Raw genomic sequence first — 25,519 nt, forward strand, 5'->3', positions numbered from 1 at the left:
TTTATTAAATTATGATCTATATATGTTGCCAAAGAAGGCTACTTGTTACCTATCTTACCTTTTAGGATCAGACAGGTCGATGTTGGTGCCAAATTTTATTATTTTTCCAACAGGTTTCTGGTCTGTATTACTGTAAATATAACAAAACCATTTTAAGTAATTATATATCTTTATTAAAAATTACTTTTTTATAGTATTACTTGATGATTCACCTGGAGCCGGGAGCAGGGATACTGGTTGTGCCCTCAGAGTTAGTGGCTGGTTTCTCATCTTCGTCATCCTCATCCTCCTCATCACTGCCCTTCTCTTCCTGTAAAGGAATAAGTATGTTGTGAGATGATGTATACGTTTGTTATTGGGAACCATTGTAAAGTTTACAAAAGAATTGTTGGGATGTTCATATTGACCGTTTAACTGTTAAATTATATTAACTTAAAACAAAAAATATGTATGATTGAATTATTATTCTGTATGGTGAAAGAAAAAATGCGCTATAGGCTACATGCGTTAACTCATGGAGGGTGCAGACACATACGACCAAGTTTATAGAATTTAGAACTTTGTCATCTTGAAGAACTGCTAAACTATTGTCATTGTTAAGGGAACAATGAAATACAGTTGTGACAGTCAGAACAGCCAAGACCTACATGCATAAACAATATTGTGTGTAAATGCCGAGGGGATTTTAATCCGTCTCGAAAACGTGATCCTATGCGAATGCAGGTGCTGTTGTTGATCTATTCGTTATGCTGCTGTTTGCATGTCAAAATAAATAAATTAAAAATCTAAGTAAATTTCACAGATCACGGACCCTCGTCAACTGTAACTGTGTCTCATTTTAAAGTCTGCACACCTCATGTATTTTTATTTAATTCCAATTTAACATTAAAATATTATAAGTTAACAGTTAACGTTCGGATATCGAGTGTTGGTTCTCGGTTAGGGATATTAACCGAAATGAAGATCCCTTACTTTTATTATTTTTATAAACACTTTAAAGTTTGAATTAAATAAATTGTATCTATATTTTTTTGTGCGATTGTGCTTATACCTGTAAGCTCTCTTGGAAGCTGGAGGCCTGGTACTGAGCGTACTTTGCTATCGTTGTGTGCGACCTGCTGCTCTCGCAGGGCCAGATCTGGCCAGTGCCGCTGGGATCCCAGTTCTCATCTGCAGGCTGCTGGACCTGAGTCCGCACTTCCACTGCATGCTCCGCGTTTGCCTCCACCAAAGACTTAGTGGAAAACAGGCCCAGATCTATTGAAAGGGAAAAATCACATCACAAAATCAACTGAATTGATACAGACAGACTTGTAGTAGATTGTATCTATGACATCCATGCATGTGTTAACTCACTCAGTCTAAGGGAGCCTGCTAGTCCCCTGATGACAGTAATGGGGTTCTTGGAATCAGTGCAGAACTGCAGCAGCACTGGAGAAAATGCATCTCTCTTACTCTCCAACTGCAGAGAAACAACAACATAGTACAATTACAATAAATCTGTTATCGACCTGGTAGAATATACAGGCCATTCAGGGATGGACACATACAAATATTTTCCCTTATATAGCATTATATAAGAGCAATTCTGGCGCTGTTCTGGCCAAGTGTATGGGCCAGGTACAATTGTTGCATTTATAAACCGTAACTAAATATCCTGCGTAGTGTTCCTCAAATGCACCCCAACTTCTATTCTGTAACATTAATTACAGTAAATGACCAAAAGTGGCAGGAGACATTAAGAATGTGACTACAGTGAACTTAAGCTTACATAGATACTCGGTGTGGGAGGGTTCAGTTTCTCTCGAGGGATGGGATGCTCTGTGGTCAAAACTGGTTTAACCGAAAAGGCAGGTAGGAGGTAAGATTCCCTAAACTTCCCCTTGATGCGAGCTCCCCTAGAAGAAAACGTTTTTATGTGAGTTTCAAAGTACATAATACAACTAACATCAACATACTGATTCTGCAGCCAGAAAATAAAGTGTGACTTACTTGCATGCTCTGATGATTTCACTAGCTGTGTTCTTTATGGTGATCTCCTCCAGAGGAATCCTCCTCTCGTCCACCTCTGATGCAATGAACGTCTCCCTGTCTCCGCTTTCCACCTTTATGAGGCGGATTTTCAGTTCTTTGGGTGGTCCATCTGTCAATGCATTTAGTTTCTGCATGTCTTCAGAACATAATGCTGATGAAGCCGATGGGACATCCGAGGAATAGCCGCTGTTACTTTCACTCCGCACCCACTCTTCCACTTCATTCTGAGGGTGACTACATTCCTCTTTCCTTCTCTTCTTGTCTCGGTCACTCTCATGCTCCTTCTCCCTAAACTCCTTACTCTGAAGGTCCAGGTTACCTAGCACCTGCCTGCTCTTCTTTTCCTTGTGCGCCTTGCCATCCTTGTGCCGTCGACTGGAGCTGGAAGATGACGAAGAGGAAAGGGATGCATCATCTTGCTTTTCCCGGTGCTTTTTTCTCCTCTCTTTCCTTTCCTCGTGTTTCTTGCTACTGTGTTTGTGTTTCCTTTCTCGGTCTCTGTGTCTGTCTTTTTCCTTATTGGGTTTGCAAACCTCTTGCGGGTCTGCCTTTAAGTGGTCCTTAGAAGGAAGAATGTGTTTGTTCACCTCGTAGCTATGACCAAGTTCAGCAAGTGAAGCCTCTGAGATGGTGGTCAGCTTTGGTCGTTCATCCAGTAACTCAACCAACTCCTTGGGTATTCTAGTGTCCTTCTTTCCTGGGGTTTCATCATCGTTGACCAAATGATTGACTGACCGACTTTGCTTCCTCTCTGATGCCCATTCTGTGGGTGAGAATGGGCTAGGTTGAACAGAGTTACTACTGGCAGATGTTTGGTTTGGACTGCTGAAGCCTGGATGACTGGCTAAACCTGATGTCGGGGAAGTGCTTTGTTGTTGACGGCAAATATCAGGCCCCAGAGAAAGAGAGGAAGAGTACTTCACTCCCACTAAAGCTGAAGGAGGAGGGCGACCAAAGGGCCCACCACGGTAGGTGTATTTCTGGCTCTCAAGAACAGAAGCAAGGTTTCTAAACATGCTGTTCACACCCGTTTGATGAAGGTGTGGCCGCTGAGGTGGTGAACAAGATGGAGTTTCATCATCTTGATCTGCATCTTCATCATCCTCACACTCACTTTTTTCTGCCTCTGGAAATCCATACAGCTTAGCCAAGTCACTGTGGCGATAGTTTGTACCTGATGTGGCAAGACGGTTTTCTTGGGACTGCATACTAGCTATGGCAGGCTTGGGAATCCCCTTTAGAACTTCATCATCTTCCTCAAGTGAAGAAGTACGGCTGCAAGGAGAAGCCAGGGAACCTTGCCGGCTCAATACAGGTGGACTTGAATGGCTGTCCTGCTGATAATCTACACTCGGAGATTGCTTTAGGGCAGGCATAAGGTCTGGAGCACATAGGTAAGTCTTTAATGGAGCGACATTGATAGAAAATGGATGTTCCGGTACAGCTTGTTCTCCACTCTGACCAGAATACAACTCCTCTTCTTTCTTAATGGACTCATCCAACATCTTCATAATGTTAGCTAATCCATCAGGCAGGAGCTCGGTAGGTTCCTCCTCAAACTGTGCACCATCAGAGTCACCGCTGCAGCTGTTTGAACTGCAACCAAGACTTCCAAGCCCAGTACTAGGCATATGTCTTTGAAGGTCATTTGCAGTTGTGCTAACCGATATGCATGAAGACTGAGCATGCTTGGGGAAAGCCTGATAAAGTTTAGGTGGCTCTCGCAGCGGTGGGGGATTAGGCAAAGCTTCTATAGTGCCTACATTATGACAGGTTTTGAACATGGTAGTGTCTTTGGATGGGTCCGATTTGGATTGATTTCTGTGGCTATCAGGTTTAGAGGGGTATATGGGAATGTTATGGGAATTCTGTAATGGGGCAGTGAAGGATGCACCAGTTTTCCACTTCTCTCTCTGTCTTTGCTTCTCACGGGCATATTCAGTCTGGGGTGTGAGAGGTGGTGGTTGGGATCTTTCCAGAAGAGTTGTTGCAGTTCCAGTAGGACGTGGTGGGATTCCACCTCGACTCAACCAGGGATAGGGAAGGGAATTCTGCCTAGGAGGCGAAATGGAGGAGGGTGCATTGGCAGGAGACAGACGAGGAGGTGGAGGCTCAGGCACACTACCTGACAGAAAACGCTCCAGACTCTTGATGGCCGATTCATTGTGTGGTTTAGCCTCCACTTCCGGTCTTTCTGCATTCCGTTTCCGCTCCTCCTCCTGTTTTCTTTTCTTCTCCGCTTGCATGTGACCCTGCAACTCTGCATCAAGTTTGCTTAAAGCATCAGCAATAGACTGAGGGCTCGGGGCAGAAGGTTGCAAACATGGCCTTTGGTGGACTGAGACTGGAACAGTAGCTGCCTGAGAAACCGAGATGGGCTCTTGAATGGGCACTGTGGTGTATGAACAGTTAGATACTGGCCGAAGAGCCGAATTGACTGTTATATGCGTTTGAGGTTGAGGGTGTTGTAGGTGTGAACTGACTGCCTTTGGGAGAGTGTTCGAGGTATTGCTGGTGATGACGCTCTCTCCTGATCTTTGATGCCCTGAGTTTAGGGTGGAGGAAGCTGATGACACTGGGGTGTAATTAGACCTATTCTGTCCTGGGTGGGAAAGAGTGGACTGCTGAATCTGAGATTGTGCCACTCCGTGTGGCTGTGGTTGGGTTCCAATACCAGAGTGGAAATCCTGATACTTTGGACGTGGTACGTTTGAATTAATCATGGATACATGGTTTGGGTTTGAGATTAGCACTGAAGAATCTGTGGATCTCCAACTACTCAAAGCAATAGGGTTGGAGCAGGTGGTAGATGGTGCTGAACTCATTGAAGCAATGCTTTCACCATTTCTGTACAATTCAAGGGAGCGAGATGGATAGGGAGTCTCGTTCGGGGTAATTACAGGTGCTCGAGCAGGGGCCTGAGGGGGGTTCACACGTTGGGGGGTTCCTGAACCCTTGTTGTCCTTACAAACCCTGTTCTGTGCCTGGGAAGGGCAAGCAACAACCTGAGAATCCCTTGTTGCAGAATAGTTACGTGACTCCTAAAAATAAATGTATAAAAGACTTCAAATCAACTAAACATATTTATAGTTTACACCATATTCTGCAATATGATTTATTTAGTGGACTGATTTAGTGGCTTATTACACAGATAATCTTGAAGCATCGGAAAGGCAGATTTAGTTCAATAAAAGAGTAAATGGAATCTTTACTTACTGCATGCTGTCCATGTGTAACCTGGTTCCTCCAGGGTTTGTGGAGGTTGTGCTGAGGTACTGTGGCCTGGGCTTGGATGCTGGCCGGTGGGCTGGTGGAATGAACCAGCCCTGGGTGAGGCTGGAACTGGGGGTGACTGTAAGGCACAGTGGTGTAGTTTGTAGGTGAGGGTGCCGGGTGCTCCCTATCTGCCCGCAGTGATGATGATGATGATGTAGGTGGTGGAACCTGACTTTTAGAAGAACTTACTCCAGAATGTCCTCTTTGTAGAGCCTTACTTTTTGGCTCCCCTTGGCCTGAAGGTCTGTTGTTGGGGTAGGAGTAGGTAGGATGGTGGGTGGGTGTGTTGTGTGAAGCTGATCCCAAATGTTGTGGTGATGGTTGAGTCTTTTGTGATTGTGGAGGAGGACCTCTGTTCTGTCCATAGCCTCTTGTGGGAGGAATGGTAGGTGGAGACATAGTAGATGGAGGTGGTTTGTAGGAAAAGCTTCCAAGTCCTGGCTTGTCCTATTAACATAGAATAGAGAGAATTAGCCCAGCAAAATGACATGACGTCAGGCCTAACAAAAGCGTAAATGAAGTATAGTAACTGATGATGTATAAACTATGAGACAGGTTGCAAGAAAATATTGCGAGCATTACTGACCTGGAAATCCATGGGTCCACTTTTGCGTTCAGACTGGTTACAGGGTGCTTCTACTTTGTGCAATGGGTTCCAAAAGCCAGGTTTGTGAGGGGGGTAGTGAGGGGATGGCTGTTGATTCAAATGTACAGGTGGCCCAGGTATTCGCTGCATGGCTGGATGAAACAGCTGCTAAAACAGAGAAACTCTTTATACATTTTAAACAAAACATTTAGTTCGCAAATATGCAGAGTTAAGACCTTACAAACATGATATACTTCTAATGAGTGTTGTCAAAAATATCGATATTTCGATATAGATACTGGAAAAACTGAAACTGTTCCAATACGCATATACCACGTGTCGATACCAGCTGCGCGTTCTTGCTCTCTCTCTCTTTTCCGACAGTGAGTTGACACACACTGCATGTGAACGCAGTGACAACGGAGCCCCGCCTCCTCTCACAGACTTGACTCATTTGCAGCAGTTAAATGGTGCTATGTAAAAAAATGGCCAGTGCAGAGTCTCAGTAACACATCTGCCACTTGGTGCATGCTCGTTTACGCTTCCCATGTTTACCATAACGCTCCATGTATGTGCGCTGATCAATAATTTCATCCACTCACAAGTTGATGTTTGTGAATTGTTTATTTGTGAATAAAAGCTGAATAAAAATGTGTTAATCATATAAATGTACATATACAAACAATGAATGAGCAATACATTTGTTCAATTATTGATTAATCTCTTTTAAATGTTAGTTAAAAAAATACAACTATTTATGTACAGAAAGCTCTGGTCCATTAATACTGACTGACTTTTAATTTTGTTAACACATTAACTATTTAAAATCACATTAAATTATTTGTATTAAAAGTTAAATTGAACAAACAAAATGTAGGGCCTTTATGTTATCCCTTTTTCCCCCGTGGTATGGAAAATCCATATATTTTTAGGTATCGAATCGAAGTTAGAAATTCCAGTATCGTGACAACACCTCTTCTAATAAAAAAAGTATGCCAACCTGCTCAGATTGAGAGCTCTTTTTTCTTTTGTTGGAGCTGGGACAATCCTCCATGGGTCGGTGCAAAGGAGTAGGGGCGTGCTGAATGACAGAGTGCTCTCCCAGAGGAGGCCCTGGTCGTTTTAAATGCCCAGCATGAGAGTGAGGTCCCATGGGTTGCTGCTGAGTCTGAGGTTGAGTCCATAGATCAGGTAATGGAGGTATGGGCCTAGAACCATGTTGAGGATGAGGAGCACCATACTTGTGGATGGAGAAAAGGAGAGGTTTATGAGTGAACTCTTTATTGTTGATAATTAGCAGATGGCTTTTGTTTGCAAAGAAAAACTAATGTAAGCAATTAAAAATATATGAAAATAATTTACATCAAGTCAGCACATTAAACTTAATGACGTATATTGTCAATATCCACCTTTAGTAGTTCATTGGCTCGAGCTGGTCCTGCATTATAGCCATTGTGCAGCCGGCTGTAGTCATCACCAGGCAAAGGCTCATATCCTTGGCCGGTTCTGGGTGGTTCCCAAGACCTGAGAGGTGCTGGGGGCACCCTTTGTAATCCTGGCAACAAAGCCTGAGACAGGTCTTGTTTATCGCCTCGAGGTAAGAGACTATGAAAAACAAAGACACATCAGCACGCTTCCTTACAACAAGATGCAGCTTTGTGTAATAAATAATAATTAAGCTTTAGAAACTTACCCACTGTTTAAGAATTTACTTGGATGGTTTAGTCCAGTCATGTGACTGGGAGGGAGATGGGGGAGAAACTGGTGTTGAGTGACACCAGGTAAGCACCTAACAGGAAAAAGGACCATTTTATTTCTTTGTTCATTATTTAAGTAGTTAAGACTGCTTGAACCCAGTGAGTATTGGAATTATCCGTAAACTAGTAAATCATTTATTCTGACAATGCATCACCCCATGAACACAAAAATACCTGGAGGGAGGTGGCCAGGCGCGGCTGCCCACAGGAGCCCATGGTCCCCTGTTGAGTCCGTCCAGAGGAAAAGGGTCCCGTGTGCTGCACCCACCAAACTGTTCTGCTGTGTGATGCATCCAGCCTAGTCAATAAACAAACAGTCAGTCCTGCAAAGTTAGAAACTATCAAAGCCAACACATTGAGCAATGCTTAGAAAATCCATCAGGACAAATCCCCAAATTCAAGTATGTTACACTGAACCATTAAACAACTAAGCCTTCATGCGTATCTGAATATTTTCAAGTCTGGCCTAAAAAGCCAGATAGCAGAGCACTAATCTCTTGTTAATTCTATCAATGTTACTCAACTGTATAAAATAAAACTATACTGCTAAAAATGTAAGCTATACAAATGTTTGTATTCATCCAAAAACAAGCAAATAATAGATGCCACCAATGTGTACTGTTTTTTTTTTTAGAAGGTCTTGGTACTCACCACACTAGCTGCGAGTGTGAAGCCCTCCACTGCACAACAGTGAGGGTCACTCACCAACACGATGGAGAAGCTGTTTACTGCTACTCCTGCCAACTAGAAAGTAAAAGAAAAGAGATTGGGCTTGAGGGTGAGGCACAAATATACAGTTTAATCCATTAAACACAGCAGGGAGAAAAGCGTCCTTTGTATGCTTCATGAGTGTTTGGCCTGAAGGCAGCCACAAACAAAGAAACGCTCTAGAATTTCAGTACCATGGGCAATCTCTAGGGGGCAGTACTCTTCTGTTTTCTATGGGGAGAGAAGTGTGAACAGATGGGCTTGTGGGAGTTTACCTATGGGGTGAGTACACTGAGGTCATTATAACCCTTCCTGGGGCCTCTTGGCAGAGGGAAAGAGCAAAGAGAGGGAGGGATGAGTGGGGCCCTGGAGTCAGGCCAGCAGTGCCTGTTTGCATGTGTACATAAAGGAGTGCGTGTACTTGTGTTGGTTGAGTTTGATTATTTGCTTGTATGAGTGTGTGTTGTGTGTACAAGAAAGACACTGAGGTTAATCTCATTAGACCAGGCATGATGGAGAGAGGAAGAGACGGCGAAAGAACCAACGGGTGGGGGCTGGAGCTGGCAGCAGAAGGCCTAAACAGGATGGAGGGATAGATTAAGAAAAGAAAGACGGATCTAAAATTAAAGTGTCCTTTTGGGAGACTCCAAGTGAGAAGACCGGCTGTGCTCATGTTGCACACCCACACATCCAAACACAGAGATCCCACGCATTTTGATGGCCCACTGGATGCACAATCACACACGATTGAAATTGCTTGGCACACACACATATGCATCCATAAGGAAAAGATGCCCAACACTCTAATTACGGACTTGGCAGAAGTGCATGAAGAGGCACACAAAAGCTTTGTCTTTCTATAACACAACACGCATACACAGAAACTCATATGCAAAAACTTGCCATCCATAAAGTGCAGAATAACCTGATGGGTTGTTCCTAGACTGTAATTCTTTAAAGTTAAGCTGTCATTTTGACAGTAAGAAAACAAAAATGTACCATTTGAATAATTAACACCGCTTGGACAGAGCAAGTGTGTGTGCATGACCCATTTATTGCTCAGCGGGTTTATTCAGACAGCAGCAGCGTGTGCACATGTGTGTGCATTTTGAGCCCTACACAGCAGCCCACCCACTCCTCTCTGGCTCACTATTTCACACTATTAAAAGGATTCTATGATATTTCAGGAACTCCAAGTTTAGCTTGTAGTGGGAACCAAAATAAAAATGACATTGCAGTGACACTGCATATACAGCACAAGCTTAACAAACGTGACAGTCCATTTAGCAAACGCACACATTCAGATGTACACTTACCTGTCAAACAAGCATCTAGCTGCACTTCTCGAACTTTTGAAGAGTTAAGGTTTAGCACCAACACATTTAGTCATCTCGCCTGACTTTGACGTCGTGGATCACTGTAGAAAGAGAAATACAGAGATAAAGATCAGTGATTTGAATTTGAGCGCTCTGATGTTACAAATTTGCTTTTACGTTGGTTTTATTTCTACTATTAGCATTAGCACAGGGCAGCACATACAATTAGGTCTTGCAGGCATGCAGTCACTAAACTGACAGACAAGAGGGCAAAAACTTGGCATCGCCGTTTAAAACAAAATGTGTTTTTGGGAAAAGGGCACTTATGAACTGACAACCACCAAAGGCTTAGGTTTTCTTTATTTTCTCCCTGTCTTGAGCGCAGTTGGACTACAGCATGGACACGTTCAATGCATGTGCATACTGCTCTATTGTGATAGATCTTACAGACAAGTCCTGTCATTTTCTTTCCACGAATCAGTCGACCTAAACATTTGTTTCTAGGATAGAATTACAGTTAGTACTGCCCCCTAGTGAGCCATTCAGTTTGAGATTTTATCATTTTCACAGCATGGAGACCGTGTACCTGGACTGTGCTGATGAAAGTTACATTAAGCACACCATGTCAAGTAGAACCTATTTTGGATTCACCTGTTTTTTTTTCAGGCCTGTCATTAAGAAACCACAGGTATTGCCATGGTGCTATTTGACTAGTGTCTATTATGAGACACTTGACATCCATTAGTAGATAAACATTTATAATATTGCTTAATGTAACAGTCATGTATTTGAGAGGGTAACACGTGTTTTTTTAAAAGCTCTCGATTGACATCTTGGGTGGTAAGCAGGACCACAGTGGCACGGTCTCTCACACAAAATGATGAGTTATTGTGAAGAGGTGTCCAAGTAAACACGGGCCTGAATATCACGACACAACTGACAACACATCTGTGGGTAGTGAATGCATAGTGCATTCGAAAAACATACTGAAACTAAATCTTCTTCATATCACTTCTTTAAAATGATAAATGAAACCGCTTCAGCCTAATTTTTACAAGAACAAGTTAAGCATTTCTATACGTAGCGATTTCTAGTAATGTGGAAAAGATATAATCTCGAAACGGCTTTAACTGATTTTGGATGAAACCTTTATTGAAAGAGAATGTGCAAATCGAAACGCATGCACTTACACACATGTATAACCGGGGAACTCCCTTTGGTCCGAGTCCCACACTCCAGACTTCACTCTCACACGCACTCTCTTCACGGTCAGGTGATTAGTGACACCCACTATAGTGACAGCATCGGAAATTTCTTACAGTGTGCCGTCATCGACCTCCGCCACGATGTGTTGCTTTCAATGTGCCAACAGGGAGAACTGTAAAGGGGGTTTCTCCCCGTTTTACCAAATCAGGGAATCCAAAACTCAAAGCTGGCCTGTGGTGATGTTGATAATAATAATAATGTGGTTGTGCTTATTTTAAATAATTTGATTCAGGAACATACACGGTGACATAACAATTAGGAGGTCCCCTATTCACCTCCATGTAGTCACTCAGACTAAAAAAAAACCCAGTGACAACAAACATCAAAAACGATTCCAGTCACTGGCATGGTCGTCACTCTTACCAGATCAGCATCTAAAAACACCAAACCAGATGAGCATCACGTCTGTGGGCGTCTCAAACTAACGTGCAGGAAATTACAGCGTCAACCAACTAGCAAACCATAAAGCTGGTTGGAGGTTAACAGCCCTGAGAGCTGAACCCATATCAGGACACCGCTTATGAATGAATGGTGAATGATATCAGTATTGGGAATATGGAGACCATTTCTAAATCAGATCTCAAGCTCCGAAATAACGCTATGGGTCATGTGAGTGATGTCATTTCCCCCTGTCAGAACAATGTCCCACCAGCTATTCCTGCAATTGTACTACCCTAAAACTACACAAAAGTCAACACAGCCGATTGTATAAGCACGTGGAATGGAATGTGACGGAATAGCTGTGTAAGCGTGGAATACGTGAGAGGGGAAAACAGATTGGCGAGTGGCAAGGAAATGGGAGAGCTGGAATGTTCGTCAGTGAGCAAGGGGTGGCGGCGGCTGGGTCTGTGGGTGAGCGTACACATTTGGCATAACATAACCCAACTCCGATAGAGATCACATGCATACACGAGCACAAGGAAACACAACGTCACATTTGGATTGCGTCTGTTCCCCGCCATTGATGCGAGGCTGTCGTCATCTTCTTGGCGTCTCTGCTTTCCAAGCCCGCACTTGTAGCCTCCACACAAACACCCACCCACGTGCAGCACAGTGTACATTCCGATCCAGAGAGGGAGTTCAGCTCAGGACACGCTCAACGCTTGCTTGAGTCCCTGCTGCAGAACCAGATGGCTGCATATAGCTTCTGCAAAATTCTCCTTCGCGCCAATCTTCTAAAAATATCATTACAATACACTTTCACAACCGGCCTTGTTACGCTTTCCTAATGTCGCAACAGTCTTCCGCAATCTTGTAGGCTCTTGTGCAGAGACGTTTACAATATAGCCTTCAACCCACTTCTACTGTCTTCTGGCTGAAGTGTTATCAAATGAGCCTAGACTAAACACCATCATTAAATACCATCAAAAAATGTGACGCCAAGACCAGTAGTGATATGAATGAGATTTGAATCATGAATTGGGTCACAGTCACGGTATGAGTGTACTCTAGCGTTACCTAGAAAAGCAACAGGTTTCTCTTAGCGGCAATGTCCTGTTAAGAGTAAATAACAGCATCAGGTGCTGTCACTGTGGTGAGCACTACAGGAAAAACATGCTTAGTCAAAACCCTGAATGTGATGGAGGCTATTACTGACATTGATGTTTCTCATACTAGAATAGTACGCTCACCTTGGGATCTGGGTCACATCTTAAATGACAGGCTTTTTACATATTTAAACAGGTAGTAATCACGATACTATGTCAACAGAAGGCTCATATTTAAGATACTGAGACATCTCTGACTGAATCGTCATATCCTCTGGGCAACATAGAAGCTTTAGTGAAAGTCATTAATTGGAGGCTATGATAAGACAGGAAGTTTTCGTCAGAGCAACAGGAAGTGGGCCTCTCAATAAAGATGAGGGAGAGGGTGTCTTAAAAGGACTTCAGGGGAATGATGTAACTTCCTGTGGAACATACTTTTCGTTAGTATTTGTGAATGGCCCGTCACCTGAACACAAGGACTGCTACTTCCCTCTGAAACTCAGAATGTAAATGTTTCTTATGTTTTGACTGCGTTGTTTCTGTTTTATTGTCACTTCTGTATTGTGTAACGAGTCTTATGAGAACTACAACTTTTAAGGAACAGAAAAGTTACCGTTGCACCAACATGTTACACAACACTCACATACAACCCAAATGGCAAAAAGAAGAGTGTTGTGTATGACTGGCGGTGACTCAGTGTGCGAACGACTGCTAGACATGAAAGTCTGGAGTGTGTCACAGCCATCTGCGAGCAAACTTTAAACACATTCAGTTTCACAGTATGTACAAATGAGCCGAAATGTCATCTTGAAATGTCAGGAAATAGGCCTTTCATCCTCAAAGCTAAGTACCAGGAATGACTTCTCTCTGAAGTCATCAAAACATCTTCATTTCTAGAACAGTCTCTCTCACCCGCACTCTCTTTCGCTCTTTTTGTTTGTTTGTGTCTTGTAAGCCCCCGAAAGCCCCCTCCTACATGTGAACTTGTCATTTCCCAGGAACCAGCGATTTAGACAAGCAAAAAATAGAAGTTGCGAGTTAGAAAAACGGAATAAAATCACCAACAAGAAGGATATTGGTTGCCATAGCAACTGGTTGCTGTGGCAGCATACAGAAGCACTAACGTCTGACGCCCAGAAAGTTGGACGGGGATGCAGTCATGCGGAGAAACCTTGTTCGATAACATGTCTGATAATGAAATGTAAACATTTAAAACCATTAAAAAAGGACTATTGATCAAATACATTTGAGAAAGAGCGAGAATGAGACCAAGTGTGTCTGCCTAGTTGCTTATGACACAGGAAAACAAGCCCACCTCAGTCATGTTTCCCCCTCACGTTAGGAGTATGACGCATGTGAGCGAACTGTGTCTTGCATCCTGGCACGCTCACTCCATCCAAAAAACTGACTCACAGAAACATGACTGATGTTTTTTGTTTTCCACCACTCTCTCCCCTATTCCATTCCTTTCAACCCCTCCCTTTCTTTTACTCGATCTGTCTTTTCCCTTCACGTTGGTTTTCGGCCAAAATGTGAGATTACACAAACTAGCAAGGTGACAAAGCCAGTCAGGGGGGGATTCTGTATCAGAAACGGTGTGAAACTCCCTTATATTTTGTTTCTGGGTGTTAATCGACTAGAACAGAACAGACACCCCAACACAGACTCGCCCACTTTCTTTAGGGTAATTCCTCTCACGGGTGTACTTCACTTCATCCTGTCACCACAAAAGTTTCTCACCTTACTTCATATACACACTCCCACAACCGATAGGCTCTGTGGAATGAATGAGGAGTATTTTACAGCCTACGAGATCTTTTCACCATTTACCCGTTTTCAAATACCAGCACAACTACACTCACGCAAGCTTGGCTCATTGTCAATGTCACAATCACCCTCGAATGGTTAACATGACAAGGATGTGTTGACTAAGCACTCCAGCAAGCCCACTGACCTACATGATACATACTTATTCACATACAAGTCTGTACGGGTGACAGTTGTTTCATCACTTAAAATTCACAAAATATTTACCTGAAAGAAAAAAGCTTTCAACTAACAGAAAGTAAACAAATTCAAATATCACAATGCAGTTTAATAGATGTTTATTTATTGTGGCTTTTAACTTGCTTGGATACACCTTTATGTCGTAACAATAAAGCGCGCTGACGTCACATTCAAAACAACCGCTGATCTGCGTCGGATTACTAATACTATGTATAACGCTTATCATCAAAGCGAAACAAAAGTAGCCTCTCTGTTTATGATGTCACTCGAGCTAATTGATCGGAAGTCGAACTTCAAAGGGGGTTCCCTGCCCCTTGTATTTACTTCCAATGCTGTTTATGACTGCCCATAAAATGCAAAAGCCCCAGCCACCCCAAACAATTAAGATCACTTTCGTGTTCCCGGTCGTTTTAATCGCCGTCGATAACGTACAATAAACGTACATGCAAAAAAAAACCTGTCCATGTCGTAGAGAAGTTCCCCCGGTATGTTCCCTAACCCGCGTCGGAATGTGTATATACCGCGAGGAAAAACACCCCACCCCCAGGCAGGCCCGCGGGCTTGTTGTAGTAGAAAACGATGCAAATGATTTCCTTTCAGGCGGTTGCATTTAGTTCAGTAAGAGCAGACTGAAACGATCCATTCAGCTTTATGAGACTGTGGCCGGCTCGCAGTGGAGCACTGCCCTCCCGTGCCGAACAAAGAGCAGCGGATCGAGCGGCCAACACGCACACGCGCGTTAACACAGTTTTAACTCTACTCGTTGACGTGATTAAATACTTCCGTCTGACCGACGTGTACATCTGGTAACATTTACAAAGTAGCACATAGAACAACGTGGTTCACTATTCTGTGTTTGACACGAGTAGGCAGGACTCGGTGGGCCGGGCTGGACGCTGCAAACCCAACCCCCTTAGTCCTAACACACGTGGGGACGAGACTGCAAAATAATGAACACCTTAAAACAACTTCTGCATTTTAACCCCCCACAGAGACAAAGATATTATACATCGCCAAACACCGGTTCAGGAAACTATGCTTTGTTTTTTTTACATTTTAGTTCAATAGAAGAACATTGATTCGGACAGTAAAGAGTTAACATGCGTGGGAACGAGGACTGCTCTTCCGGTCACCCTTTACCACAACACATTCATTCACACATACTGTTAATAAAACAGCGTAAACAAGTAGTTTGAGTAACACTGATCGGTTTTAATAGGGAACGATACGCTTACCTTAAGTAGTCAAACTCGTCCTGCGAGATGCGATTGTGTATCCAGCCTTGACTTCCAAAATTTAGACAGGATCTGTTGGAGAACAAACGAGGACGTCTTTTAGTTTTCCTCACATCTGATTCGAGACGTCCGATGTGTGACACGAGAAAGGTGTAGAAGTGATTCAATTATGAGTGATCACACATGAAGTCATTCAGACCGAAGCTTCGATTACAGGCTTTTCTTCAAATGTAACAAGACGCGCCGCGTCAACGCAACCGGGGACAAAACATCAACGCGAATGTGGCGGTGAGATTCCTTGTAGTACCAGAGAATATGGTGAGCCAGATCAACTGCAACTTATCCGATGCATACGGAGGAAGACACGAGTCCAGCTAAGCCAAATCAACCCAAAAAGGACCCGTTTGTTTCCTTAAATCTTCAGGTTTAATAGTCAAAAGTATGTTCTCTGTCTTCAAGGAGGGCGCGTTGTTAATATGTCATTTCGTTATGATAGTCTTCTCTCTGTGTAGGGAGCACAGGGCTCTGTGTCTCTGAGTTTCAAGCAGGGATCGAGTTACGATGAGCGGCGCTGGTTTTTTTAAAGGGACCGCTCAGCACATGCGCGCTCTCTCTCTCTCTCCACGGTGCCGCCTTCGCGTCTGACGTCACCGCACGGCCCCGGAATTCCCTCACAGCCGCGCCTACTTCCTCATTTAAGGCGGACTCGTGACTGTCTTACTCCTACAGCCACCCGGGAGGACAGTACCACCTCCCCACTATGAATAAGTCTGAATACAATATTCAAAATATGATGTGTAAAACACGCTGTTCTTAAGACTTCCTGTTCTCCGTCAATCCAATGACGCAATCAAGAGCGTCATACCATGTGTATACTAATAATAACAGATTGCCGGTTAAAAGAATAAGAGTAGTTTAGACCGGAGTATGATGTCAAGGTGAATTGAATAAATATTAGAAGCAGATATAGCAGGATGAATAGAGGTATGCCGAGAACTTAATTCATATAGAATGACCTGCAGACAGTGGACAGGCCATTTGAATATTGTCAATAGTGCAAAACTAATCAGTATAGGCATTTCATCTTCAATAATCTCACAGACGTAAAGTTTCATAGAAACCTTTGCCGTGTGCCATCTATGAGTCAGGATGTTTCTTGACGAAGTGTGTGGACAGCATGGTATGTCCATGCAACTGCAAACAGACGCTGTGTGCGTGTGATCAGCATGTTAAATTTAGCAAGGTTACATCAGTGGCAGCGAGACACAACAGGCCGGCCAAAACCATGGGTGTGTGTCACGGGAACCATGCGTCTTGGACAGCAGAGGAAGGACACACACACACAGGATGTGAGCTGCTCGGAGCATAACGCCTACCAAAACAGGCATCTAATGAAGCATGTGCAATTACTTTCTTTGGGATACAGGAAACAAACTACTATTCATTTTTTGAGCTTTTGTAACGTCACATTGCAACTAACCACAGCACTGTATCTCTGCTATCCAATACTGTGACCATGTTTATGTGTGTATGGTGGGAATCTGAACACATCAGAGGGGGAAGTGATATGACCACTGGTGTGACGAGGGTGTGATGCCCTGTGATCTTTCCCACACCAAAACACTCAGTGTGTTTATACACAGTAACATACCGTTATCACACTAGACTTGATATGCATATGTTGAGTGTTTTCTCTGTTTTGGGTTATTTAAACATATTTATTTCCTGAGACCAAGCTCTGTTATGATTGCTTGACTCAGGCCTCATAAACAGGGCGGAACAGAGCTTAGTCTCATAAAACCCAGCTTTCACACACAAGCTAAATATACCGGCATTCCCACGAGCACAGCAGAATTCAGATCACACACATAGATAGAAATGAAATATGCATAACTGTCAGATGGGCAATGGCAGAACTGTGTGGTATGTGTATCTATGCGTAAGCCTGCGTGAGAACATGTAGTGGCCTTTAAATCATCATTCTGCTCCCACTTTGTGTGCTTCACTGAATCAGCACTGGATTAATTATATGCCGTCTACCAGAGGTGGGTAGTAACTCGCTACATTTACTTGAGTAACATTTTGGAAAATATGTACTTTTAAAGTCAAATTTAATGGGAGTACTTGCTCTCTTACTTGAGTATATTTCTAATAAAAGAATCTGTCCTTTTACGTCGTGACACTTCGTGTCGTTTCCTCATTTTAAAATGTGTCCCGTATTTCAAGGTTGTCGTCTCTTTTTCCTGAGTGATTGATTCTTTTGAGTCAACTCTTCTGAAAGCATTAATTGAACGATGGGCAAAACCGTCTGAATAGGTTCATGATTCAGTTCAAATGATTTGTTCAGTTCGCAGGTTACTCACTCCACTTAGCGGGACCCAAAGACCATTGAATGAAGTGGATATGAACCTTATCTATCAAACAAAAGCTGCAAATGCATCATTGTATTGCTCGCCCGATCCTGATTGTCAGACACAGCAACATTAGAGTGACCTGTTAGACAAAGAGACATGGGCTTGCAGAAATATTCATTTGAAGAACGGAAGGAAGAAAACTTGTAAACAGTGAACCATACGCCATCAACAAGTAAGAGGTTTTCACAACACACATGTGACACAAGCAACAAGATGAGTCAACATGAGTTTTGTACTAAAATCTGTTTGTATTTCATATAAGAGGGCACCTGCAGATGTTCTAGAGCATTAGTTAAGTGGGTTGTAAACACAAAACTCAGCAGGTTCACTTTAGTTTGATATGGTCGAGTTTCTAAATAAGTTATGTAGGCTACATTGACATTGGGAATAGATGAAATTTACAGAAAAGCTTGTCTATTCTTCAGTCTCTGTGTGTCTATGGCAAAGATATATGCTAATGATAATAATAATAATTAAAAATATTGATTAAATCCATTTAATGAAATAAACAAACAATAAAACACAACCTAAAGTCGAGACCTGGTCCTCTCTGGTCCGGTCGCTCGTCATCTTCTGCTCCCGATCTCCTCCGTGATACGAGACCTACAATCCCAACTCTCGTCCTGCCTACCTCACCACAAGTATATAATCAAATACAAAGTAACTTTTCTCTTTCTCAAAGTAACAATTTCTCTAGTTTTTCTATAGATTTTTTCTACTCTACCCTCCTCTGCTTTCTACACTAGTGCAATTTCATTTGAAAACTGAGTTTTTGTTTTTAAAACGCTCTTCGTTACATCCATGTACTGCGCATTAGTAAAAGGTAAAAGACACGTCAGCATGTGTCATTTCTGTCAGGTGTTTATTTAATTGCCGTATTATGTTGCGGCAATGTGGAGCAAAGACCAAACAGTAATTTCTACGGGTAACTGCTATCAAACAGGAGAGCAGCCGAAACAACTGCGTCACATGACGAAAAACGTGTCAGAATTTTTTAACCCCTCCGTTTTCCTCATCCACACTACAACGCAAAAATAGCGTTTTGAAATGTATCCCTTTTCAAATGCGTTCTCGAAAAAGCTGTTTTCGTCGAGAAAAAATGCTGTCTCAGTGTGGACGAAAGGCCGAAAACGCATTTGTGTGGACAAGCTCTTAGTTACCACAGGTGCCACACATTGCTGATTCTTTCAGAGGCTTAACAACCACCCCTCCCCAATGTGTCCACGTCAACCTACCACATAAATACACACACGCGCCACACTTGCGTACCCCCAAACAGTGGAGAGACTACAACAAATTCTCAAGGACATTGTTCTTGTCACAGTTAAGGGAAGAAACAACACCCCATCTGATTTGATCATCCCAATGTCCCATTCTCCATCGACAGCTTTTTATCGACAGATAAAGTGGGTTTATATGTTTATTGGTAGCTGCAAAATAGAAACAGTCAGGGCACTCGACTTATGACCTGAATGTCAAGAGGTCACACCCCGCAGGTAGACAGCTGCTCAGACTATAGAGTTAAAAGCTGACCTCCAACAACAACTGTAAAATCTAAACATATGTGAATCCCCCTACACTTAAAAATTCAAACACTGCACAAACACCACTCACATTTTGTTTAGAAAATGCGCAAATTTCGGTTCAAAGAGAAACAAGGTACTATCTTTTGTGGAATCAAGCTCTGAAATCTCATAGCTAAGATCTAGCCCTTCATTTGAAATGTCACTGTGAACCTTGACAGACTCCATGAGCTCAAAGGTCAGTGAGGGGGAGTGTACAGGAGGTAGATGAGAAAAGGCCATAGTGTTTCTATTTCCAAAAAAGACAGAGGGTACTATACTCTCTGAAGGTGAAGACTATTCAGAGAATGCACAGACCAAACAAATATGAAAGTGCGGGTCTGTGAGGGACATTATGACTCCAAGACTCAAAATCGCAGTCAAAGTCTATGTCTGGTGCTTGAGCAAGAGACAGCATGTGACAGAAAACACGAGAAAATGGAATTCCTCATTGTGTGCCCATGAGATATGCAGGTGTGTACAAACACAGATCCAAGTAGCTATATTTGCGCCCACATGTCCAATGCTTTTCATATTAAGACATTTATATGAAAGTGACATTTACTTTACCCTACACATAAACCCAGATGAAACATGATTTGTCTATTACTTAACTACATATACTGTATATTTAACAAGACATAAAAAATGGAATGTATTCGAACATATTGAATGTACACATCCTGTTATTAATCCAGTATAAAAGAACATGTATGTTTATTCTTCAGTGACGTTCTTCCAGAACCAAATAACACAAATAAATACCCGAGGCACACTTTAGCACAACCTCACCAACCCAAAAAACCTGTTCTGCCAATGTATAAGTAATCTCTTAAAAGCCACCTGCCACTGTACTACAAAAACACATACCATTCCTTAAAAGTTAGACCAGTGAGGACCCCGCGTGGAAGCAATGTTTTTCATAATATGATAATATGGATCATTGCTCAACCTAATTTGATTTAGCCAATTTATGAGCATAAAATGTCCTCACAAGTTGGTCTTATAAAACATTTAGAAGGACACAAAGTGTTCCAGTTCTCCTCATAAGCAAAATAAAACTAAACCTTAAATGACCATTTGACCACATTAATCCAGAATTACTTTTGGTAAAACAGTAACCCCCGAGGGCCTCAGACAGCAAAAAGGCTGTCACTGATATACTTTTCTTGTTTGTTATAGAATAGAACAGTTATATCGCTTTACTTGCCTAACAAAACTTGTTACCACACCTGCTCCCAACGATCCACACATTTCTCTGACACATGTGCTCACCGCTTATGTGTGTAAGCTTGTTTTACCTGAATCAAGGTTTTGTATTCAACTTTTCTGATGGTTAGTCACCATATGACTCAGAGCGTCACTTCATGTTGGGACAATAGCCCAAATATCCCAGCACACACACACACACACGCACCAAAACTCTCACAAAAGCACATAGAAACAACCAGATTTTTATATTTTCTTAAGAGTGCAGTTTAAGAGGGTCTGGGTGTTTGGAAGGGTGCTCTTAGTGGTTACTATGCCAAGTCAGAAAAGCTTACCAACTCTTCATAAAGTGAAATATTTCAACCAAAAATGTAATGTAAATGCTTTGTTCCTGGGAATCAAACCCTCGCCCTTTGTGTTCGCACCGCTTACTGTTGTTGTACTCAATGAGCAACAGGCCCTGCTTCAGAGTTACATGAGACATTGAGGTCAAAGCCGTCTCATTTGTTTGGTCCATCAGGTCGCTGCCCACTAGTCTGTCTGCGACTCTGTGGTTACGATTATGATCAGTTTGTGTGGGTAGGTGTGCAGGAAGGTGGGTGGGTGCTGACGCTGTGGTAAAGATCTAGTTTAGTGAACTTTTACCACACATCTCAAGAAAAGGTCAAATTCAGCCCTGTATGGTTTGTGCAATTAACCCACATGCAAACATGTACCCACACGCATGCACTGTTGTCTAAACAGTAACCAACAAAGCCAAGCACATAAACACCGGCTCGCTTTAAAGTATCTGGGTGTGCATGTGTCTTTCATGAATATTTAAACATCTTTGAACATCTGTCAGTCATTCATGAGGGTGGGGTCCATTTCTCACAGATGCAGTTGACCACATAACAGCAGCGAGTCTGAGAAACAGACTGCAGCCCACAACAAACCGGCAATTTTCTCAGTTTTTACCCCAAAAACCTAAAAAAAACAGACAGAACCTCTTGCACACACACGTCACTGCAGAAATGGAGCCAGGAACAAGAACAACAGTCTAGGAAACAGTGTGTTGAGGCGATCAACCAACAGGCTTGTACACGCTTCTAAATCTTCTCCATTACATCAACACACAAATAAATCTTAAACCCTGAGGCATTAACTTAACATGTAAAAAGTTAAACAGATCTCAAGTGAGCAGGACATTGTTTATTACTAACATTAACTAACTTTGAACAACTATGCATGAAGACTGCATTGTCTGTCTGAACAAGTCAACTACCATTAAAGGTGCAGTTTATAACAATTTTGCAGTAAAATATCCAAAAACCACTAAGCCAGCGTTATACATTTTGTTCAGATGAGTACTTACAATATCTCAAATGTTTCCAACTACTTGTAAATCATGAGATAATCGGCATTCCTAACAGTGACACAGTACAGTTGCCTGTCAATGGCGTCATATCCGTGTTATCCGTTGTTACCGCCTTTTCTGACATAGAAACCACATGACAACAGTGTCGTGGACAAATGCGGAACAAGTGTCTAGCAAGTCACTTGCTTGTTCCGAGCAGTCACTTATTTATGGACCACAATTATACGCAATGTTTATAAAACTTTATTACTTTTCTTCATCCGCTAACATGATTTCTCGTTCCCGTGATTGATGGCCATTATCGGTGGAGTTGAAGACGACAGGTCCCATCATTCATCAAGCGTTATCAAGCTATGCCATTGTTGTTTTGATCGTGGGCCCTCTAGCGGCTGTATTTACCAACTGTAGCTTTAACACCACAACAGATGTGTAGAGTCTTCGAACTATCAATCTATAAATCGGAATCGATACCCAGCCCTATAATTCATTATAAAAATAGGGTTGGGTATCGATTCTAATGTTCTGATTCAATTTTATTCATAAGCTCTCGATTCGATTCGAGTCAATGATTAGACTTAATACAAATCCTATGGACATTTCTAAAAAGAAGATCAGTAAACATCAGATTATAACGGTGAATAAAAAAAATTAAATGAAGTCATCAGCGCGGTCACATACGCTGTGCAGTGTGCAGACACAGCGGAAGAATGGCAGGTAAACCGCTGGAACCTAACTTTCCCGTTGTGCACGTTTGTAAAGGATAAACAAAAATAAAGACCATCTTAAAAAATGCCACAACTAAAAACGTCTAGACTAGAATTCCTTTCGCGAATGCATTCCACGGTCTGTTCTAGATTTATTTTTCCCCGGTTGTTTTAACCGGAGATGGGTGTGAAAAATGGGTAAATCCTGACCAAAACGGGAGTGTTGACAGGTATGATTATAATCAGTGTTGCTTTTCCATGCTGGGAGCAACTACGGGAGTCAAGGGTTTCAAAGATGATGCCATGGTATCTTCTAGGTAAATGTTATAATTTGATGGGTTTTGATAATGTTGTTTGTGGACCTTTATGTATAACATCGTTACCCAACGTCTAGCGGAAACTATGCTGCATCTAATTCGATTTTATGAGATGAAGGTGGAAAAAAGAAAATAGGCCAAAACACATAGAAGACATCAAAGACAAAAATGATGTCATGAACTACCCTGCTTCCGTGGATGTGCATTGTTGCAATGACACAGAAATGTTGAGTTTTTTTTGTTTTGTTGCACAAAACGTATTCTTGTAACTTCATGAAATTAAGGTTGTACCACTCGAATTAGGTGGATTTTACTAACTTTTGCGCCTTGAGAGTAGTACTTTGTGCTGCTGTCTATGGGAGGGTCAGAAAGCTTGAGAACCTCTGGCTGATGTATTACCAAAAATAAAAAGTTCAAGGACTATATTTGGAAAAGAAGGGTTATGATCATGCAAGGAGCATTGTTGTGTGTTAATATTAGAATGGATTTCTAGCGCTGGAGTTTCTTTTGAAGGTGCGTTTCTTTTGGGTATGGATTTATGGATAAATATTAATCCAGCTAGGAATTATTGGAATATTATTGGAATACCTCGTTTTAATGGTATTATTGAACAGGCCTTTATGTGTGTCAACTTAACTCTTGGTGAATATGGTTAATGTATAAAATAATATTTGTAACAAACTATTTCAGATGTTGGCAATTGTAAAAAAAAGAGCTATGGTGTAAATATATAATACTCTTTCCCCAGTAAGACCATCTGGTCATACGAACATAGATAAAATTTACATATGATCCACACATGGTGTCCCTCAACCAACACAAGACCACACACAAACACACAAGGGAAAATCTACTAACAAGTAATGAGCTTGCACAATACTTTTAACACCAACTCAGATTCTAATGATTAAGGTTTGTGTTTTTGTAAACACTGTGTCATATCAGGTACAAACAAAAACACATTGTCAACAAATTTACATCATAATGCACGTGCGATTATGTGCTTAACAGCAGAAAGCGGGATGGAATGAGGTCAGATAGTAAGAAAGCTGAGGTGTGTTGTGGGAGTTTCTGAAGAGAGACCACACATAACATTATGTCATAGCATCAGTTAATAGACTACACAGCAGTACAGGTTTCTGACCATTGTCAGCTCCGGTAAAGTCCTGGTCAGGGCAGTATTTAGTATCCTGAGCACATCTAATTGTGCGTTTACATGAATGTGTAAGAAGATTTTCTTTACACGAGTTGTGTCTGTATGCATGTGTATTTGTATATGTTTTCATTAACAGGTAGGCAGGTTTGTATAGTACAAATAGTGTTGTGCTGTCTGTGTGCATGTGTATTTGTATATGTTTTCATTAACAGGTAGGCAGGTTTGTATTGTACGAGTTGTGTTGTGCTGTTGATGTCTGTGTGCATGTGTATTGTTTACACTAATGGGTATGCAACTTTGTGTTGCATTACTTGTGGTGTGCAGTTTGTGCGTGTATGCATTTTTGTGTCTGTGTTGCACACTACACTGTCTTTACACTTTGCGTGCAGGTGTCGCCTTGTATTTGTGCATATATATGTGTGTGTGCAGAGACTGCATCAATGAGGCAGAACTCAATCTGTTCCACACCTGTCCGTCTCTCCCTGGGGGAGGAGCCTCAGGCTACACACACACACACACATTAACATACAAAAGCCTTCTGTGCTATCTTTCTCTGCGATCACACACACGCGTGTACACATAAATATGTGATGCACGTGTACGACTGGGCTGCTGCTACACAGAGAAAAACATTCCACAAGCTATTTCTTGCATGAATGTTTACATATGTTATGTTACAAGGTAGTCTCTATATGTAGGATTTAATTAAATATATATAAACGCAATTATAAGGGCAGAATTATAATAAGGACAAAAAGAGAAGAAAGAGAGTGCTTGGGAGTAAGGAAGGGGGAGGGTTACTCTGGGACAGCAAAACCCGGTGACATGACACAGATGCACTGATGCTGAAGAGGCGGGGCGAGTGGTGGAGGAGGGGTGTGAAATCACACTGCTGTTCTATTTATTCTCAACCAGAGCACATGAACACACACACACACACACACACACACACACACTTACACATACACACAGCAGGGGACGCCACTATAGCTGCAAGCAAATGGCTCCACATAAACATTCATTGAAAGAAACATCCACAGTTGCCATTGATGCAGCTATAAACAAATGGAACCAGCTTTACACACACACACACATCATATGACTGCTTGAATCTTGTACCTGCTGGAC

General features: G+C 42.1%; 1 protein-coding gene across 4 annotated transcripts in view; it reads right to left on the reverse strand.

Moving 5' to 3' along the window:
• kdm6ba (lysine (K)-specific demethylase 6B, a) overlaps window positions 1-25,519 on the reverse strand; it is a 66,452-nt gene that overhangs the window by 4,146 nt on the left and 36,787 nt on the right. For 2 of the 4 annotated variants that reach the window (XM_079463661.1, XM_079463660.1), the window contains 15 exons: window positions 15,673-15,744; window positions 9,678-9,778; window positions 8,305-8,397; window positions 7,828-7,951; window positions 7,590-7,685; window positions 7,306-7,501; window positions 6,897-7,136; window positions 5,897-6,064; window positions 5,251-5,757; window positions 1,993-5,075; window positions 1,772-1,898; window positions 1,357-1,462; window positions 1,052-1,257; window positions 213-310; window positions 59-130 (listed from right to left, as the gene is read on the reverse strand). In XM_079463661.1, coding sequence (XP_079319787.1) covers window positions 59-130; window positions 213-310; window positions 1,052-1,257; window positions 1,357-1,462; window positions 1,772-1,898; window positions 1,993-5,075; window positions 5,251-5,757; window positions 5,897-6,064; window positions 6,897-7,136; window positions 7,306-7,501; window positions 7,590-7,685; window positions 7,828-7,946 — 5,018 coding nt within the window. In that variant the 5' untranslated portion in view covers window positions 7,947-7,951; window positions 8,305-8,397; window positions 9,678-9,778; window positions 15,673-15,744. The remainder of the gene's footprint in view (window positions 1-58; window positions 131-212; window positions 311-1,051; window positions 1,258-1,356; window positions 1,463-1,771; window positions 1,899-1,992; window positions 5,076-5,250; window positions 5,758-5,896; window positions 6,065-6,896; window positions 7,137-7,305; window positions 7,502-7,589; window positions 7,686-7,827; window positions 7,952-8,304; window positions 8,398-9,677; window positions 9,779-15,672; window positions 15,745-25,519) is intronic. The other 2 variants (XM_079463663.1, XM_079463662.1) reach the window with 2 other exon arrangements.

The sequence above is a fragment of the Barbatula barbatula genome, assembly GCF_947034865.1.
Source record: "Barbatula barbatula genome assembly, chromosome: 1".
NCBI lineage: Eukaryota > Metazoa > Chordata > Actinopteri > Cypriniformes > Nemacheilidae > Barbatula > Barbatula barbatula.